The sequence below is a fragment of the Lycium ferocissimum genome, chromosome 5 (assembly GCF_029784015.1).
Source record: "Lycium ferocissimum isolate CSIRO_LF1 chromosome 5, AGI_CSIRO_Lferr_CH_V1, whole genome shotgun sequence".
In the NCBI taxonomy this organism is placed as follows: domain Eukaryota; kingdom Viridiplantae; phylum Streptophyta; class Magnoliopsida; order Solanales; family Solanaceae; genus Lycium; species Lycium ferocissimum.
Window position 1 is genome coordinate 33,645,283 of NC_081346.1, and position 21,446 is coordinate 33,666,728.

Consider the following 21,446-nt stretch of genomic DNA (forward strand, 5'->3'; position numbering starts at 1 on the left):
TTGGAATTCTAGTTCCTTCAAGGTATGTATATGATTCTTATTTTGTGTTTGAGTTAATTATCAAGAGTTTTAGTGATTTAAGGTGAAGGAGATGAGGTTGTGAAGGCATAAACTAGTTTGTTGATATGGTTTCCTTGTGGGCTGATTTTGATTAGATTTTTGGAGAGATTCTTGCTTGTTTATGTTGTCATATGATGTTATTGATGTTATTGGTGTCGTTGAAGTTGTTGTTGTTGGTTTGAATTGGAAATTGAGGGATTATTAAGTTTACAAAGGAGATGTTGTCCGAAATTCGTTAAGTTCCTTTCGTACTTGAATTGGATCGTAAGTGATATAAATGGTCTAATTGTGGCATATGTTGTCTTGATTGTAGACTTGCGAGTTCGAGAAGTAGATGTTGGACGATTAGATACGCTCCAAGGTATGTTAAGGCTGTCCTTTTTTTTTTCAGTTTGGCATGATCCTTATGATATGGGCGAACAAACGAATGAATGAGTTTCCATATTATTCTACTCTTAGAAGCATTAGGAGTACCATAGTCTTTGATATTCCTATACCTCTCTTATTAGTGTTCCTTCTGTTCTTGGGTCTTGAAATCTCTTACATTGATGATGTTAGCTTAAAAGGTGTCTATCGGCGGTAGTACGACCTTATGTCATTCCGAGAGTTCTAGTTACTCATTGTACTTATGCATTGCATTCATTATACATATGCATATTAACCCATGACCAGAAGGCGTTATATACGCGTATATTATATGTATATGGGGTATGGGGAAAGGGATAGGCGTTATATACGCATTACCACCTGATCAGCTAGTGCACAGTGATGATGATGATGGCCCCAGAAAGGCCGATGGGATATGATATATGGATCGGTCTGTACGTTCCACAACACTAACATTTATAGATCGGGTTGTACGTTCCTCAGCACTAACTATTATATTATGACCTATGCATACCATACGCCCTCAGAGGCACTTTCATTTATACAAAGTTATGCAAATACTCCCAGATGTTTAGTTACATATACATTCAGATACTGAGATTAGCTTTCATGTTTCAGATGTCTTTCATGATTCTTATGTACTTGTTGTTATTATGCCTTACATACTCGATACATTATCCGTCTTGACTCCTCTATTGCTCGGGGGCCTGCATTCACGCCCGCAGGTCTAGGTAGACAGACAAACGGTCCAGCTTAGTAGGACTTCCACTCCGCAATAGTCGGTGCGCTCCACTCATTCTGGAGCGGCAGTTCATTTTGGTAATGATATTTTGATATGTACATATGGGTATGACGGGGCCCTGTCCCGTCCTTTCTACAACTTTGTATTCCAGTAGAGGTAAAAGTAAGGCCTGCGTACACTTTATCCTCTCCAAACCATATTTACGAGATTACAACGGGTATGTTGTTATTGTTGTACTAGTTTCAAAATATTAATAGAACCCCTATAATAATAATAGTAGTAGTAGTAGTAATATATAAAGATAATCTCACAGATCTCTTCTTGGATTTACCTTCAAAACTCTACATTCTCTTGTGATTTACAATTTATTCTTAGGTCTCTTATTTTTATTTGTTTGTAATAATTATTTCAACCTATTTATTACTAATATAAAAAATTATAATAAGAATTTTTTTCTTTATCAATAGTTATAGCCTATCAGTAGTTTCCAAGTAATATCAAAGAGTGCAATGAAATAATAAAATTTCGAAATTAAGTTTTGGATTTTCAGAATGAATCCTATTTGATAAAGGTCGAGTATTAATCAAGATGATTAAAATATTCTCAGATGGGGGTGTGTCATGTTTGATTCTGCCTTTCCCTTTTTCTTCCCCCAACCAATGTAATAGATAGAGTAGCAGAAAGGAAAACCCTTTAAAATAAGTTTGTAGCTTGGAGTGGTGTTGGCAAAAATTTGGACAAGACACGTCCCCTTTCAGCCAGGCACACATATAGTAGTAAGTAGCCGCATTTCTCTCCGTAATAATTTCACACAAATAACTAATTTCACCGGAAGGAGCTAATAGTACTTAATAGCGTTTCGCTATTGTAAGGATTGTTTATGTAGCTGCAGCGGTAAAATTGTGGTCATTGGTGGGCTTTTGTGTTATGTGGTTCGTACATAATCTGGAGATTGGATTTAAGTAACTCAATTGGCACAGATATTAAGTTACTGTTAGGAATTTGTTGAAATGGGCTCGCAGATTTAGGGATTAAAGTTTCAGTTTCAGAACCCCTTGATCAAGTTTACTATAAAGGAAAGGAAATAAGTTTTTCCCCTTTTCTTTTTGCAAATACTGATCATAAAACGAGTTAACGGGGGTTCTTTTGGTACGGTTTATAAGCATAGTACGTAATAGGGTGTATTAGCAATGCTGGGATTGTGTTGACATTATTTTTATTCGACTGATTGGTTTGTTGTATTGAACGAATAGGGTGTATTAGAATAGGAATAGTACTAAATAGGGTGTATTAGAATAGGAATAATCTTTGAACTCCCTCTGTCCCAATTTATGTGATACACTTTCCTTTTTAGTCTGTCCCAAAATAATGATACATTTCTATATTTAGAAATAATTTAAATTAAAACTTCCTCTTTTATCCTTAATGAAATGATTTACAACCACACAAATATCTGTGGCTTGTTTTAGACCACAAATTTCAAGTCTTCATTTCTTTCTTAAACTCCGTGCCTAGTCAAACTAAATCACATAAATTGGGACAGAGGGAGTATTAGTTATACATAGCTGGGTTGTATAATTAATACAGCTATTAGTTATACATAGGTTGAAAAACACTACCAAACAAGAGATTAATAATATCAAAGCTGATACATGTATTATTTTCTCTGATACATCCCACCAAATGACCCCTTTAAAGTTGTGCTATTGTAGGTAGCTGAGTATAGTGTCTCATATTTGTTTCACAAACTTATTCTGCTCTATGTTCTTTCCCCATGGCAGTGGATGAAAATAGTAATGCAATAGATGATGGGGAGATGGTAGAGAGTTCAAGTGGAAAGGAGTTGGCCACAAATGGTGTTGGAGCTGAAGCGCGGTTGAATGTGGAACCTTGTGTGGGTAAGGAATTTGAATCAGAACCCCTTAACCAAATTTACAGAAACAGAAAAAAGAAGTGTTTTCCCCTTTTCTTCCTTCTGCCGCTTTCTTTACTACGTTGCAAATGCAGATCAATAAACGAGTTAATTTTTACTAAAGTTGTGATATTGTAGGTAGCTACGGAGTACGGATATCATCTCATATTTGTTTCACAAACTTATTCTGTTCTCTGTATTTTGCCCTGGTGTCATGGCAGTGGATGAAATCAATAATGCAACAGATGATGTGGGGATGGTAGAGAGTTCAAGTAGAAAGGAGTTCACCACAAATGGTGTTGAAGCTGAAGGGCGTTCGAATATGGAACCTTATGTGGGTATGGAGTTTGAATCAGAAGAAGCTGCTAAAGCATACTATAGCACATATGCAACGCATATCGGGTTTATCATGCGAGTAGATGCATTTCGACGATCTATGCGTAATGGAGAGTTGGTGTGGCGTCGGCTTGTGTGTAATAAAGAGGGTTTCAGTAAAACTAGACAAAGTCAGAATGGAAATAGGAAGTGCAGAGCAATTAGGGAAGGATGTAAGGCGATGATAATTGTGAAGAAAGAACAATCTGGAAAATGGGTTGTTGCTAAATTAGTGAAGGAACACAATCATCCACTGGTTGTCAAACCTGTTAATACCCGTAAAGGTGCAATCTTTTGTCAAACACCGGTAAGTACTTCAAACTAATTGATGAAATTTGAAATCAGATGGCTGACATATATAAAGAAATTTCTCTCTTCACGGCTATTTCTCAAGTTTACTAGACTGTGTGTTGTATCAAATGCATTTCTCTTTATTGTCACCATTCCTTCACTTTTTCTTACATTTATGACAACTTGACAACTTCTATTTTCTTGTTTGCTTTGTTGCTAAAACGATAATAACCCCCTCCAAGTCTTTCGTCTTTGAGTTCTTAGCTGATGCCGCTAATGGTCCTCATCTACAAATATTAGTTCAACTTCACTGCAATTTAGGGATGCCTGGTAGTGTGGCATGACCTTCTCCATGGAAATAAGCTCGTTCTTGAAATGCATCGATTGTTAGCCTTTCCTTACTAGATATTCATATTTGCACCAATTTATTAAAGCTATTCAAAGAACGATTTGTGGGATTTTCTTTGTCAATAAATATTTCTAGCTTTAGGAATTTAAAGAAACTTCTAGTCCAAAATGTATGTCCTGCTAGTGGCTTCCTTGTAATGGAGCATGAAGTGCTTGTCAGTGAAGGAGATATTGCTCAATTGCAATGACATTGTGGAGTCTTTTCTCTTATCATAGGAGAAGACTAAACTACAGGAGAACCAGAAATTCGTTATTGTTTAGACTTTAGAGTCAAACAGAATAGATGTCTGTTACTGGGCATGTGATCTAAGGCTTCTGAATCAAGAACCAGAGGCAAGAGATGAAGAATGTATGAGACTCAATTCTTAGGATCGATTGACTGTTTAGACTGGGGAATCTGCATTGATCTTGAGGTGGCAAACACAAACTTCACAAATTTTGTCAGAAATTTTTTAGGTGAATATGAACTTCGATATTTCTTCCTTTGGCTATGGATTCATGGCTCAAAAGTTCAGATCACATTTCTCTCCATACTTATAGAGATTCACAAAAAATTAGGAAACTTTCTTCAAATCTATTGTACAAGGAGTCCTATTATGTTGTGTTAATCACCGGGGCCAAATATGCCCCTCGTTATACTTTGGGTCTAATTATACCCCTCCTCCGTTAAGTTTGTCCAACGTGGACATCCAATCCTACGTGACACTAACATTTGATGACGTGGCATGCCACCTCACCACCCCTAACCCATTTTACCCCTCCCCTCTATTTGTTCTTCCACCATTAAAATTTTCTTCCCCTCCACCACCATTGCCACCATTACCACCACTAAAATTTTCTCTACTCGCATATGGCGGACTAGAACTCCTGCCCGCAAACTGGATAAAAGTTTTAAGGTATTTGACTATCGTGCCCATCTGATTTGTTAAAATGCAGGTCGAATATGGATGAATTTTTTTTTTTTTTACAACATTCAGTATTGATGACAATTGTCATTCCAACTAACTAGTTCACTTTTTATTTTGATGGAGGCTAGTTGGGATATATCGAAATTATGTAATTCTCTCTGAAATTAAGTACACTCCGTTCTTCTAAAAATTTAAATCCTATTTCATTTTTTGGCGATCATTTGAAAAAGCTGATGATCCTATATATCAGGCATAAATTAGACTTTGAATTAAACTGGAGTATATATCTGCTATTAGTACTTGGTAGCTTTAGGAAATAGGGCAATTGGAAAGGAAAAAAAAAAAAAAAAAAAAAGAAGTAATCTCCATTTGAAACAACAAATTGGAACCCACAGTTGTTTTGTTGTTGTTGTGTTGAAGTTTGAAGCAATGGTGGCAATTGTTGTGGAGGGGAAGGAAATTTTAGTGGTGAAAGAATAAATAGAGGGGAGAGGTAAAATAGGTTAGGGTGGTGAGGTGGCATGCCACGTCATCAAATGTTAGTGCCACATAGGATTGGATGTCCATTTTGGACAAACTTAACGGAGGAGGGGTATATTTGAACTGATAGTATAATGGCAGGGGTATATTTAGACCCAAAGTATAACGAGGGGTATATTTGGCCCTTTTCCAGTAGTGCAGGGGTATATTTGGATCTTTTCCGTATTTCAAATAGTCTTACTATTCTTGTCTATTTTTGGTGACTTAGAGCGGCTTCGCATCTCTTTAGTGTCTATCTTTGTTGTCTTCCCTCGTTCCACCCAATTCTGATTATAAGTCCTCAAGACGAGCACAACAGTGAAGATCCCCTGTCGAAATTGTTTGTACATCAGGCTTGAAGTCTCTGCTCCAATGATCTGTCTGTCCCACACACCATCAACTGTCAGCTGACAGTTCAAGTCAAAATTCTGCATTTGTCTATCATTGATTTACATATGCTGAAGGGGAGCCTTGGAACAACAGTAGAGTTGTCTCCATGTGACCTATAGGTCACGAGTTCGACCCGTGGAAGCAGCCATTAATGCTTGTATTAGGGTAGGCTGTCTACATCACACCCCTTGAGGTGCTGCCCTTCCTGGACCCTGCTAACGCGGGATGTTTGTGCACCGGGCTGCCCTTTTTTGATTTACATATGCTACCTATCAACTTAGCAATTTATGGTAGTCGAAAAGTCAAAGTCAACAATCAATTTTTGTCCAGTCGGTAGTTCTCATCAACTCACTCGTCAAGTCAGCATTCCAACTTTGCCAAACCAGCGTCATATATCATTAGTCTTCGTTAGCGATCTAGTCAAGCTGGCAGGACGCATGTTTTTAAGTTTAGTTATCCCTCATAGATTCACGGTCAATATCTTGCAGCGCCAAATTTCATTATGTTTCATGGCAGTGCCGTGTTTGTTTTATTTATTATAACGATATCATTAAAATGACTTTCAAAACTTTCACTTATTTACATAGCTCAAATCTCTATAACAAGTCCTGTACTGTATAATATGAGTTATCTGTCTCCTTTCTCAGCTCAAAACATAAAAGTAGGTACTGTCGTTGAAGAGATGCAGTAAGCTGATGTGCAAATTTCATCTTCGATGGTGGAACCCCATTGTCGGATGTGCACCATTATCGCTGAACACGACCACCATTTATTCGAGCATAGGGTATCCCTCTTCAACTTTAGTCACAGAAGATTTTCATTGAAATTGGGAATCTTTGTAGTGGATGGGTCTCCACCGAGGAAGAAACAGAGCTGAAAAACCATCTAAAGTGGGCAAGAATTCAAGTTTCCGGTGATGGTCGGAATTGCCCCAATGAGGTGACAATAGAAAGAGAAGGGGTCAAGTTCTACATCTCTATTTGGGCTGAAAAGAAGGTTCGTTTTGAAACAGTGGCGCCGGAGATGGTGAACCTTATCGAAGAAACTGCTGGACTTGAGAATTCTTCCCCTTAGGGTAAAAGCTTTACATGATGAAGAAAAAGGACAGGGGAGCAGGTCTTTATCAGATGAAGTACCTAAAGAGCACGTGGGATGCTCAGAGACAGCTGTTCAAAATTTTAATTTTAATTGGGATTTAAAGGCACGTGCAAAGGAGATGGAGGTTATTAAGGGTTTAATTTGACTATTGGGCCATGACAATAGGCCCAATGTGATTAAAATATGGTCTGGAATAGATAGAGCAGCCCAAGTCATTTTTAATGACTCAATTGCTACATGTATAGAAGGTTTTTTTGATCCTATGGCAGTAGAACCGCAAAAGCTCAATATACAGGAGGTTTTTCCAGTGACGATGACAGAGACGAGGGACTTGACACATGCAGGAATCAATAATTATTGGGAAAGAGCATCACAGTCGAAGGCGAAAAATGCAAAATAACATGTCTACATCCTTGACTGAAGAGAATTCAGCAGAAGGGGCATAAAATTCTGAGTAGCAGCACATCACGGTGATTGATCAAGATGTAGTAGGAATTGAAGAATGGGTGGGGGAAGATGCAGAACCAATCCAACATGATCAGAGTTTAATTCTTCAAAAAGAGAGGGTTACATCAACATGGGTGCGACAAAACATGACTAAAAATGGGAAATTTTTTAGGGGCCGACTTCCAGGGGCATGAGGAGGAAGCACTGGAATTACTAATGCAAATAGATAGTTGCAAACAAGCAAGGCTAATGGAGACAGAGGCATCTATCAAGAGACCTAGATACAAAGGGATACAAGAACTCAAGGTGCTTACCTCTTTTGATGTCAAGTTCAAAAGTGATGGGAAGAGAGTCAGGGGAAAAGATGGAAATCTTTTAAAATGAATATCAAACTCGTATCATGGAACGTAAGGGGATTAAACAACAGGGATAAAAGAAGAATTGTGAAGAGTCTTATGTACAATTGGAATGCTGATATCATATGTCTTCAGGAGGCTAAACTGGAGGGGGATGTAAAAGAGATTATCAAAGAATTATGGGGAGGGTGATGGGCGAAATTTGCATGTTTACAAGCCAGTGGCACTAGAGGGGGAATTCTGATGTTGCGGGATAGTAGAGCTTGGAGAGGGGATATTTTGGAAATTGGATCATATACTCTAACCTGCAAGTTTGTGGCACTTCTTCAAGATTTTGAGCGCCACATAACTGGAGAATATGCTCTAAATTGCAGATTTGAGAGGGAGCATGTGTGGGAGGAAGTAGGAGCTGTTGGGGGTATGTTTGATGTTCCATGGGCTGTCTGTGGTGACTTCAATGTCACAAGATTTCCATCTGAGAAAAGGAATTGCAGAAGAAGAACCCCTGCAATGGAGGAATTCTCAGATCTTATAGAAGACATGGAACTTTTGGATCTTCAACTAGAAGGAGGATGTTTTACTTTGCTAAAGGGAGATAATAGTAGAATTGCTTCTAGAATTGACAGGATTCTAATCTCTCAAGAGTGGGATGACAGGTTTAGGAATATTAAGCAGTCTGTATTGCAGAGACTGGAGTCTGATCATTTCCCTATCTCACTACAATGTGGAATCTGGGAACATAACAGGTCATATTTTAAATTTGAACTTGGTGGCTGAATACATAAGGATTTGTGGAAAGAATCAGATACTGGTGGAATTCTTTTATTTTCACAGGCAAACCTGACTATATTTTAGCTTGCAAAGTCAAAGCATTAAAAGTCAAGCTAAAAGAATGGAGTAAAACTTGTCAAGGAAATCTGGGAATGCAAAAGGCTCAACTTTTGAGTCAGTTGGCTATCTTTGATGCAATATAGGAGAATAAAGTGTTATCAAAAGAGGAATCAGTTTTGACAGCTTCTCTTTTGATGGAACATGATGAACACATTAAAAATGAAGAAATCTCATGGAGACAATGATCTAGGGCTTTACGGCTCAAAGAGGCGGACAAGAATACCAGTTTCTTCCACAAAGTGGCCAATGCACATAAGAGAAGTAACAATATTGACCAGGTTGTGATCCAAGATGAAGTTGTGAGAGGTCCAGTAAGAATCAAGGGGGAAATTGTTGATTTCTATCGGAAACTATACCCTGAGACTTATGAATGGACGCCATCATTTAATTTGATCAATTGTCCTGTCATCACGGGAGAGGAAAATGCTACTTTGCAAGGTGAATTTAGTGAAGAGGTGTTATCATGTCTAAAGATGTGTGCCATGGACAAAGCCTCTGGCCCAGATGGCTACACAATGGGCTTCCTCATCAAATGTTGGGATGTTTTGAAGCATGATGTCATGGAAACTTTCAAAAACTTTCACACTCATGGAGTTTTTGAGAAAAACTATAATGCAACCTATATAGCCTTTGTTAGACAATATACTTAGGACTCTAGGACTCCTAAACTATAGTATACTATATGTCTAAGAGTAAGGATTAGAAAGGGATTATAATTGTATCTGTTGTGTGCATTAGAATAACATTATGAGTAGGACTCTTAGCTATTCCTACAATGTATATATTCACACCATAGTGAACGTACAGAAGACAAGAAACAGAGAACAATAACTCTGGTTTATCCTTTGTAAACTTTCTTCATGGTATCACGGCCAATCGGTTCAAATTAAATAACCGATTCTGAAGTTCTTGCTCACCACCATGACGTCAAACTCTAACACCGGACTCAATCTTTCGCCTTCCTTCCTTCACCAACTTGTGGCTATTTGTCCCATCAAACTGAAACCTACCAATTACCTGGTTTGGAGAACACAAATTCTCCAACTAATGCAAACAGTGAAAGTCACGACTATTATCAAAGATAAGGCTCCAGCCGAAACAATTGAAAGAGAGAAAGACGAGGCTATTCCTAACCCGAAGTTCACTGAATGGGAAGAACGTGATGTTCTTGTTAGGAGTTGGCTATCAGGAACTATGTCAGAAGAGTCAATTTTCCTTATCATAGGTTGTTCGACGGCTAAACAGATGTGGTCCTGTCTTGAGGATGCATACCTACAAGCAAGCAAAGACAAGGAATTCCAATTGAAGCAACAACTTCAAACTATAAAATTGGGCTCCAAGTCAATAGATGAATATATCAAGGAATTCAAAGGAATTTGTGATAGTCTTATGGCTATACACAAACCATTGGATGAAGATGACAAGGTCATCAATTTTGCTAGAGGTCTTGGAAGCAAGTACAAAACTCTCCGTCTTTGTGATGTTAGGGAAACCACCATACCCTACATTCACACAATTTGTGAACTCTCTTAGAGGGTTCGACATGAGAGAAGATACTGATGAGCAAGTTGGACAAACCCACCTTGACTCTAGCATGGCTTTTGTGGCACAAAAGACTCAAAGTAGGGGTCGTGGTTACTATAATAGAGGACGACAACAACAGCGAGGGAGAGGGTTTGGACGAAACAACTCTCAGAGGCAACCTGAAGGTCTAACCAACCCGATTAACCAACCAAAGGAGAGCACACGGTCTAACCCTTGCCAAATATGTGGAAGGAATAACCACACAGCTCCGACTTGCTTCTACAGATAGGACTATTCGTACCAAACACAACAAGAGGTTCCAAAGGCCTTAGCAAAGAATGTCCTTTAATGACCAAAGTGACAACAGCCTCTACATGGATTCAGGAGCTACTAATCATATGGTGCAATCAGCAGGTATTCTTGAAAATCCATCTCCTTTTAAAGGAACTAATTCTGTTATGATAGGAAATGGTGATAAACTTCCCATCACGCACATAGGAGATAGGAATATTGGAAAGAACTTGGAATTAAAAGGTGTCTTTGTCGTGCCTGATCTTAAGAAAAATCTTGTCTCTGTGAGTAAACTTGTTGACGATAATGAATGTTCTTTGAAGTTTACTGACACGGGTTTTATTGTTAAGGACAAGAAAACAAGGGCCATCTTGGCCAAAGGGAATAGAAGAGATAAGTTGTATACTTTGGAAGGGAACCCCCATGAAGCATTAGCAGTTTCGAAGGCAGACAAGAATTCAGACACAATTTGGCATCAACGTCTAGGACACCCACACTCGAGGACTCTTAATTATTTGCACAAGAATAAGTTTATTGATGTTAGTTCTTGGAATAAAAGTATCTCAGTGTGTACTAGTTGTCAAATGGGAAAAAGTTGTAAGTTACCTTTCCAAGTATCAAATAAAAGAGAAGTTATTCCTTTGGCAAAAATACATAGTGATTTATGGGGACCAGCCCCAATTATATCTTCACAAGGAATAAAATATTATGTGATTTTCATTGATGATTGCACCCGATTTACATGGATTTATCCGTTAAAGAAGAAATCTGATTTTTTCCCTAATTTTGTGAACTTTCACAAATTAGTAGAAACTCAATTTTCCCAGAAACTAAAAGTGTTTCAAAGTGATGGTGGAGGAGAGTTTAGTAGCTTGGAGTTTATCACCTATCTAAATCGGAATGGTATTAGAAGACAAATCTCTTGTCCTCATACACCTGAACAAAACGGAGTAGCAGAGAGAAAACATAGACATGTTGTTGAGACTGGTCTTACACTACTTTTCAATGCTAATTTGTCTATGTTCCTTTGGGTTGAAGCTTTTATTATTGCCGTTTTCTTGATCAATCGAATGCCTACTTCGAATTTGCATATGACATCTCCTTTCGCTAAGCTATATGGACAAGAACCCAACTACAACACTATGAAAGTTTTTGGGTGTAGATGTTTTCCCTATTTGAAAGGCTACAATAGGGATAAATTTCAGCCCAAGACATTTCCATGTGTTTTTAATGGCTATAGCCTTTTTCACAAAGGATACAAATGTTACCACTCTCAATCTAGAAAGGTGTACATTTCGAGACATGTTATTTTTGATGAACACAACTTACCATATGTCTCTTTTAGTTCTTCTTTGAATGCAGAATCGAACTCTTACAATCTCACTATGTATGAGGAGTTTTTGGCACAACATACACGAGAAGAGGAAGCTGCTAATACACCTGATGAACGATCAGTGCCTTTACCGTATCTAGATGACATGCCTACTGCCTCTCTTGATCATATTCAAGATGACATGCCTACTGCCTCTCTTGATAATATTCAACCAAACCGGCATATTGATCCGATACAATCAAACCATCCCATTGCTCATGAGAAACCAACTGCCCAAGACAAAAATAATGTATCACCACAATGTATCATACAAAGCTCCTTGCCTGAACCGAGCTTCACAAGTACTCCAACTACACTGAGCACCTCTTCTACAGCTGCTGGTTCAGTTTCTCCATCCATCAACCCGTCATCAATCTCTTTGTCGATCTTCCACCCATCCAATCTGATGATTCCCTCAACACTCATCACATGTTAACCCGAACCAAGACTCGATCCATCGACCAACCCACCTTTCATTCCCTTCATCTTGCTGTTCATCACGACGCTGAACCTCGGAATATTAAGGAAGCACTTGCTAAACCTCATTGGGTCGCTGCGATGCATGACGAGTTACAAGCTCTGAATTCGAACAAAACATGGAGGTTAGTCCCTCGTCAATCATACATGAATATTGTTGGTTCCCGTTGGGTCTTTAAGACCAAGTTGAAAGCTGATGGAACTGTTGATCGCTTCAAAACTCGTCTAGTGGCGAAAGGGTTCAATCAAATTGAAGGAGTCGATTTTGACGACACATTCAGTCCTGTTGTCAAAGCAACAACTATACGCATTGTACTCTCTGTTGCCACGACTCGCCACTGGCAGATTAAACAATTGGATGTAAAGAATGCATTTCTTCATGGTGACTTGAAGGAAACTGTGTTCATGGAGCAACCTCCTGGATTCTCGGATCCGATGTTTCCCAACCATGTTTGTCTTCTTCAGAAAGCTCTATACAGCTTAAAGCAAGCCCCTAAAGCCTGGTTCCATAAGTTCAGCACTTATCTAATGCATCTTGGTTTTTTCTGTAGCACAGCCGACCCTTCGTTATTTGTTTGGCACTCCTCTAAAGGCTCCATTTTGCTACTGCTTTACGTGGATGATATTATACTTACTGGAAGCAATCCACAACTGCTCCATGATCTCATTCACAAGCTGAAGTCGACCTTTGCCATGAAAGATCTCGGAAATCTTCACTACTTCTTAGGTGTCGAGGTTACACAAGACAAAGATGGATTAGTTCTCAATCAGCAAATATATGCTCGTGAGCTTCTGGACCGAACCAACATGCTCAGTTCGCGTGTTGTTCCTGCACCGCTCCCTCAAAAGCATGGCCTACATGACGTTCCAGCCTCTTCCAAATCAGTTGATCCCTCTGAATATCGAAGTGTTGTTAGAGCTCTCCAGTACTTGACACTCACACGTCCTGAAATAGCACATGCTGTCAATCTTCTTTGCTAATTTATGCAGCATCCTATGGAACACCATTGGCTTGGTGTTAAAAGGATTTTACGCTATATTGCCGGTACTATGTCATTTGGACTTCGCATCACCGCCAGGTCTTCTCTTCGCCTTGTCGGCTTCTCCGATGCTGACTGGGGAGGCTGCCCCATCACTCGTCGATCCACTACAGGTGTTTGTGTCTTTCTTGGATCAAATTGCATTTCTTGGTCGTCAAAGAAGCAACATATAGTTGCAAAGTCGAGTGCCGAAGCAGAATACCGAGCCTTAGCTTCTTTGGCAGCTGAAATCACTTGGGTTACATACATTTTGAGAGATATTGCTTTTCCTCTACACTCTCCGCCCGTCTTCTTTACTGACAATATTAGTGCACTTCATCTCACATCTAATCCCGTCCTCCATGCTCGTACCAAACATGTTGAACTCGACTATCACTTTGTGCGCGAGAAGGTAGTTCAGGGTGCCATGCTCACCAAGTTTGTTTCGTCGCTCCACCAAGTTGCTGACATCTTCACCAAGGCTATCGTCAAGTCCCTGTTTCGGTTCCTGCGGTCCAAGCTTGGAGTTGTGGAGCTCCCCACCTCCAAGCTTGAGGGGGGATGTTAGACAATATACTTAGGACTCTAGGACTCCTAAACTATCGTATACTATATGTCTAAGAGTAAGGATTAGAAAGGGATTATGCATTAGAATAACATTATGAGTAGGACTCTTAGCTATTCCTACAATGTATATATTCATCCCATAGTGAACGAACAAAAGACAAGAAACAGAGAACAATAACTCTGGTTTATCCTTTGTAAACTTTCTTCAGCCTTGATACCAAAAAAGAATGGAGCCAAGGAGTTGGAAGACTTTAGACCCATTAGCCTTATAGGCCATGTCTACAAGTTGATCTCAAAGGTGTTAACAGAGAGGTTGAAAAGAGTAATAAGCAAGCTGGTGGTGGATGTCCAACAGATGGCTTTCATTAAAGAGAGACAAATAATGGATGCTATTTTAATTGCTAATGAAGCTGTGGATTCTAGAATCAAACAAGGAAAGCCAGGGATTCTTTGCAAATTAGACATTGAAAAAGCATATGATCATGTCAATTGGGGTTTTCTATTGAAGATACTGTCATGTATGGGCTTTGGAGAAAAATGGAAAAAGTGGATAAGATTTTGCATCTCAACTGTCAAGTTTTCCATCCTAATCAATGGCTCACCTGAAGGTTTTTTCTCAGCTCAAAGAGGATTGAGACAGGGTAATCCTTTGTCTCCTTTCCTGTTCATTCTAGTCATGGAGGGCCTGAACAATATGATTAACGTGGCAAGAAACAATGAATGGATTAGAGGTTTTGAGGTGGCGACAAATTCAAATTCAGTTGCCAACATGGAAGTCACAAATCTCCAATATGCAGATGTTACCTTAATTTTTTGTGATGCTGATGAAGATCATCTAAAGATATTGAGATTAATCCTGGTGCTATTTGAAGGAGTTTCTGGCTTACACATTAATTAGAGAAAGAGTCACATGTATCCAATCAATGTAGTGTCTAATATGGAGGAGTTGATTGGGATTTTAGGTGGAGAAGTTGGATCATTGCCGACCACTTATTTGGGAATGCCCTTAGGTGCTAAATCAAAGTCTATGAGTATTTGAATTCTGTGATTGAAAAGTGTGAGAAGAAGTTGACTAGATGGAAATCACTATATATTTCTCTAGGAGGCAAAGTCACTCTCATCAACTCAGTGTTGGATGCACTGCCAACTTACATGATGTCCATATTTCCCATTTTAGTGGAGATCATCCAAAGGCTTGACAAGATTAGGAGGGATTTTTTGTGGCAAGGAAATCAAGACAAAAAGGGATTCTATCTAGTCAAATGGTTTGATGTTATGTTGGGGAAGAAACAAAGTGGATTAGGCATTAGGAATCTCAAATTGCAAAGTAAAGCTCTTAAATTAAAGTGATTGTGGAGGTATGCTCAAGATAATCAATCTTACTGGGGAAGCATCATCAAGACAAAGTATGGTGAAGAAAGCAAATGGATGACCAAAGAGGTGAACACTCCTTATGGAGTTAGTTTGTGGAGATCCATAAGAGTATTATGGCCTTTATTGAGGAATCATGCAACAGTAACGGTAAACAATGGAGATAAAACATCATTTTGGGAGGATAAATGGTTGGGCAATAGAAGATTAAAGGATCTCTTTCCTAACATTTATGGGCTGGCTGTACATCGACAAAAGACTATAGCTGAAATATCGAGGAACACTCAGTTTAGGAGGAATTTTAATGACTGGGAAATTGACACGCTGACTGAATTCTTTAGAAAGCTGGAAGAGTTCAAAGTCATTCATGATGGAGTAGATAAACTATGGTGGAAAGAAGACAGTAAAGGCATATTTAAAGTGAATTTAGCATACAAATTTTTGAACCAAGGTAATCAGCAGGTGCAACGTTGGCCTTGGAAGCATATATGGAAAGTGAAAATACCATTTAAGTAGCATGTTTCACTTGGTTGCTGGCAAGGGAAGCTGTTTTGACTCAAGAAAATCTTAAAAAGAGGAAGTTCTCTCTTTGTTCCAGATGCTATCTATGTGGTGAAGAGTCTAAAACAGTCAGCCATCTTTTTTTACAATGCAAGATAACAGACCAGCTTTGGAGGATTTTTGTTAACCTTAGGGGCTGGCTTGGGTAATGCCTAACAAGATTACTCAAGTACTATATAGCTGGGAGGAGGCAGGATTTGGAGCTGCAGACAGAGATAGATGGAGGGTTGTTCCAGCCTGTATATGGTGGACAATTTGGAAAGAAAGGAATTCAAGGTGTTTTGAGGACATCAGTAATGAAGCACAATAGATCAAACTGAATTGCATTAGACTTTTTTGTTTTTGGTGTAAGCAGATATATCCAGAGGATACTGAGTCCATTATAGATATTCTAGGATCTTGTTAGAATGTTGGATTAGTTTTTCTTTTGCCTAATGTAAATATGGTTTTCAGCGCAACCTATGTGCTGGTTTAGTCTACACGTACTACTGTTACCTTCTAAAAAAAAAAAAAAAAGAAAGAAGATGCAGTAAGCTGATCCACTAGTTTACTTTTTGATGTGTTGAACAATAGTCTTTGAGCTATTAATAAGTTCATGTTTCTCATGAGAATTGGGCTAATTTCTCCAGACCCGCTCTTAATTCCCCACATCCAAGCAGGGAATCAGTACCGTTTGGGCCAGTATGGTCCCTATGAAGAACTCAAGAAAGACATCAACGTATCAGCAGGATATGACAAAGTGCAGTTTACACGTTACCCCAATCTTAGGGTGGGTTCAAGTGATCGTTTTCTTGCCTCAACGTCTTGGCAGCCGCATTCATTAGCCTCCTTAACTAGGGTATTACAGTTGCAGTTTTAATAGTCAAACAAAGGGTGGTATTACATTTGCAGTTTTGGTAGTCAAACAAGGGTGGTCTACTTAACTCGTGCCATATGTCTGCTTGACTAGGTAATGTTCTGTAGTTCACTGGGGGATGATAGATTTGTCTTATTTACATTCTGGCCTCAACTTTTGCACCAAGTATTGTGACCTAGGTAACACATGTTTAGAAATAGTCTTTGGCTCAAGGCCATGTCCCAACCTGGATCCTCACAGGGCTTTATCAACATAGATTATATCCTTGCTTTTAGCCAAAATTAGGCTTGCACTCGCCTTCCTCTCTGTTGATATAGGCTCAGATAGGTTTTGGTTGGACCATGGACAGTGGTGAGAAATATCTGAAGGTATGAACCCGATCCATCAAGGATCTATTACAATTCTTTCGTTATCTTAGATATGATATGGTGGCTATCATTTGAGATTCTGAGGCGAGTGTCTGAATAATTGGTGCGAAGTAATCCGTCCTCAAATTATAGGCTTGCTTGATTGAAATATCTTAGTTATTTGCCCCTTGTCATACGTATTCAGCTAGATTAGCTGATCAGCTAACTGTTTAATTGATTTTAAGTCTTTATCATGATCAATTGTATGCCCTAACCTCTTTCTTTCCAAAATAATGTTTTCTACCATCCCCTACTTTGATAATATATTCCATAGGAATCTAATATATTTCCAATTTCCAACTCCGTACAAGTGCCTTGGTGTTTACCATAACCCAAGAGTTTTCCATCTTATACTTCTTTTTAATGATTTGCCTCCAGATTGCCTCCTCCTCATTGCAAATTCTTCAGAAGGACTTCATAAGAAGATTGTTGTTGTGTGTTTTGACTTCCAAGCCGCCCTTACCATTTCCTACTTGACCAGATTAAGATGCATTTTCTTGTTGTTTCCTTGCCATAAAAAATCACTCCTTAGTTCATCGATTTTTTTCTCCGCCTTCTTTGGTAGGAAAGAGCGATGTAGTATAAGTCGGAAGTGCATCTGGAACTCTATTAATTAGAGCTAACCTTCCCCCAAGGATAAGTATTGTCTTTTCTAATTTGCTAGTCTCATTTCACACTTTCCAATGACCCCTTACCAAAATATTATATTCTATGTGATTTGGCACCCAAAGGCATACCTAAATATTTATTTTGTAATTTGCCCACATTACATTCGAGTGATTTCGCCAACTCTTGAATGTTCGGCGCCTTGTTCATCAGAAAAATCTGACTCTTATCATAATTTTGTGAAGACCTGATATTGCTTCAAAGAGCAATAAGATTGTCTCGAATCATAGTATTTTCCTTCGCTTGAGTATTTTTAACTCACATTTTTGCATTAGTTTCAGATCTCTGAACCAACTAAAAAGACTCCAGGCAAACATCGGACATAATGTAATTGTAGCGACATTACTAAATGTTAATCTCAACTAGTGGCTGTTACCCAGATGGCTCTTTTGCTTCTATTGTATTTTGATCTGTCCTTAGTTTGCATAGGTTCGAATATTTCCTATAGCTTTTTGAAAATGCTGGAATATAAAATTATCCTACTTAATGCGCTTAAAAATGGAGAATTCATGGCAAAATTGGTGAACCCTTTTTTGGGCTGCTAGGTTAAAGGCTTGGCTTTATATAATCATGCTTTCTTCCGTATTTAATAGTCTGAAAGTCACACGGCTAGAATAATTTCGTAGTGATGTCTGCATTATGCATGTACGCTTTTCCACATGTGGCAACTGATTTCTTTTGGGTAATGAATGCATATGTCAACTGGTGCCAGAGGGGGCTCTCTCGTTATGTAAATGGCACATTAGTTGGTTACACATTTAGTTAGCAGAAATAGTAAATAATCAAAAAATTATGTGCAGTCGCGGTAGACCAATGGATTCATGAATTGCAGTTAAAATCTTGGAAGTTAGTTACGAAATTCTTCTAAGATTTCCAGTAGTGTTTTGTCATTGCTTTTCCACTTCCCTTCTGGTCTTACTTATTAGGCAATATCATCTTCTCCTAAAGCATTAGTTTGATTGTTTTCTTGTGTCTGTGCTGTTCTTGATATTCGGTGGACCAATTTCAGGATGATAAAGACGTCAAGATCCGGGAATTAACAGCAGAGCTACAGAAGGAGCGTATAAGATCTGCTGCTTTACAGGAGCAGCTAGATATGGTTTTGAAAGATATGGAGGATCACTCAGAGCAACTGTCAAAGAACATTAATGACATTGTTAAAAGTGTGAAAGAATTAGAATCAAGAAAAAATGTCTCTCCAAATGGCTGATAGCTACTGTAGCCTTTTTTCCTTTCTCTTTGGAAAATAGTAACATAGGCCCGTAAATTATTCGAAAGTCTTAGTTAAACCTTGTGTACTGTTAATCTGAAACAGAATCCTTATACTCCTGCTTTTTTGTTGTAAAATTCCCTGTTTACTATGAGTGAGGTGTCATGTTCAAGGGCATTTTGGCATCCAAGGGTGTAGATTAGCGGTGATGAAAACCTTAAGAGACAATAGTTTAATCCTAGGAGAGACAAAAACGTATGGTGGTTTCTTCTCACTTGCCTAAGTCTTTTTGGCAAAGTTATTTGGTACTTGTGTTGGTGAGGTGCGTGCAAAAAAAGTTCAGGGGCATTTTGTACTTGCCTGAAGCTAGTAAAGTGGACCGTTCTCATCAGTTGTCTGTTTTTGCTGGTTTGTAGCAGGGATGAAGGTACCATTTTACTTCAAGTCCATGGGATCTTTTTCTTCTCTTCCTTTTTAGCCTTAAATGTTCAGTTAAGTCTAAACGCTAATTATGACTGCCAAAATTTAGTTTATACCGCGCCAAAAGTGGTGAAGGGCAAAAATTAAAGACTACCCCGAAATAGGGGCATTTGTGCGAATAACCCTACCATTTTGCTTCAAGTCCATTGGATCTTTTTCTTTTTACCCTTAAATGTTCCGTGATTGGAAGCTAGAGATAAGGAAGGACAGTGGCAATTATATCTTCCAGTCCATTTAGGCAGACATAATTTGGTGTCGTGTTGGCTAATTTAACTCCAGCAAAGATTGCCAGGCAAGATGATGGTCAATAGTATCAAAGTGAGAGTACGTATCATTTAAACATGATTTAAGTGAATTTTTTTTTATGTCACATATCTTAGGGTTTTTTTTTTTTTTTTTTTTTTTTTTTTTTTTTTTTTTTGGTATTAACACTTAAGAGTGCAAGAAAAAATATTCCGTCTTCAATATGTATGTCGGGTGAAATATCTTCATCAATTAATTCCCCTCCACTCCTCCACCCCGTTTCATTCTCAGCTTAGCTGGAGCTGAAACCTTGAGAGCTTGAAATGCAGGGATGGAAAATGTTTTTCATATGAAACGTTCTCTTTTTTCTTTTTGAAAAAAGTTTTACCCTAATTTTTTTTTATTTCCTGGATCATTTTTCTGTATTGACGGCGCATAGAAAAAGTGGCACGTGGTACGTACAAAGATTAGTATGTGGTATAATGAAACTTTTTGTGATATATTTGAGAATTATAAGCTGATAATAATATTCAAAAAGTACCATTTGATGAAAAAAGAAAAATCTTTTTTACTAAATGTGCCATGGGAGTTGACTGAAGTACCTAGTTGGTGATGTGAAGTAATAGTTGAGATATTTTTGTAAGAGAGTGTTTTGCCATAAGTTGTCACAACCATTTTTTTGAGTGATGTTTTTACCTTAAAAAGAATACTTTTCACGATTTAAAGTAATCAAACACTAAAACGAACAGCTTAAGAAAATTGTTTCTAGAGAAACCGTTTCACGTGCCCATTGACGGACTCAAGATTTTAAGATCGTGGGTGTTCAATTTTTCAACATATATGCACAATTTTTGGGAATAGATATTTTTTGTTTCCTACTTACACGAGCCCATCCTTGCTTTTCTATCAATATCTAATTCTGATCTTCCTCGCCAATAGCCGGAGACAAAAGATTCATATGAGAAAACATAAGTAAACGGGCCTCTACTTGAGCCTGCATAATAGCTCACTGATCGAGCACTCTTGAGCCGAACATAAACGGGGCTAAGCTATCTGCCGAAGCTGTGGGATGTAAAAATACATCGGTAGGGGGTAAATAGCTATGGATACCATTATTCCAACAACTAGACCCTTCTTTGATCTAAAGATATAGATTCTCAATTCCTAATTGCTGTGACGCGTAACATAGATTACTAAAAAATAATCATAATCAAAATACTGGAAAGAAAAGAGGGAATATAAGGTTTTCATGAGGCTGATCTTGAGCCGCCATCCAAGCACAAATACTTCCGTTTAAGAGGATATTTTTGGTGTAGAAAGTCTCAAATTTAGGATCTTCCGCTGCGCGAATTTCCTGAGAATGAAGTCATAGGCACGTAGGTTCAGGGCTAGGGATTCATTAGAATTATCACATTTATTTGCAAGTTCTCCCATTACATGAATCCAATTTTTATTTCATCCAGGAAAATCCGTCTTTTTCTCAACAATGTCTTTGTCATTTGATCCAATAGCGTTTCATTAGATCGGAACAAATTTGATAAAGCGGCAATACAAAAGTGTGCAAACTATAAAAATGAGTCAAAGTAGATTGTCCCACACCACACAATAATTTGACCAA

General features: G+C 38.4%; 1 protein-coding gene and 1 pseudogene across 4 annotated transcripts; one reads left to right on the forward strand and one right to left on the reverse strand.

Moving 5' to 3' along the window:
- LOC132057738 (uncharacterized) overlaps nucleotides 1-21,446 on the reverse strand; it is a 66,782-nt pseudogene that overhangs the window by 38,114 nt on the left and 7,222 nt on the right.
- Nucleotides 1,655-19,290, forward strand: LOC132056736 (protein FAR1-RELATED SEQUENCE 5). 4 transcript variants are annotated; one of them, XM_059449055.1, is made up of 4 exons: nucleotides 1,655-1,965; nucleotides 2,971-3,087; nucleotides 3,323-3,783; nucleotides 18,905-19,290. In XM_059449055.1, coding segments are annotated over exons 1-4 (780 nt in total). In that variant the 5' UTR covers nucleotides 1,655-1,964; the 3' UTR covers nucleotides 19,106-19,290. The 4 variants fall into 4 exon arrangements, with proteins under 4 accessions (XP_059305038.1, XP_059305037.1, XP_059305039.1 ...); XM_059449054.1 differs by having other exon boundaries at nucleotides 1,662-1,802; XM_059449056.1 differs by lacking the exon at nucleotides 1,655-1,965 and adding an exon at nucleotides 1,998-2,121.

Excerpts from the sequence above, each read along its gene's own strand:
- LOC132056736 (XM_059449054.1), top strand. The coding sequence starts at position 1,778 with ATGATTAAAATATTCTCAGATGGGG. Across the intron at positions 1,803-2,970 it reads TAAAATATTCTCAGATGGGG|TGGATGAAAATAGTAATGCA; the intron begins GTGTGTCATGTT and ends TCCCCATGGCAG. Across the intron at positions 3,088-3,322 it reads GAATGTGGAACCTTGTGTGG|TGGATGAAATCAATAATGCA; the intron begins GTAAGGAATTTG and ends GTGTCATGGCAG.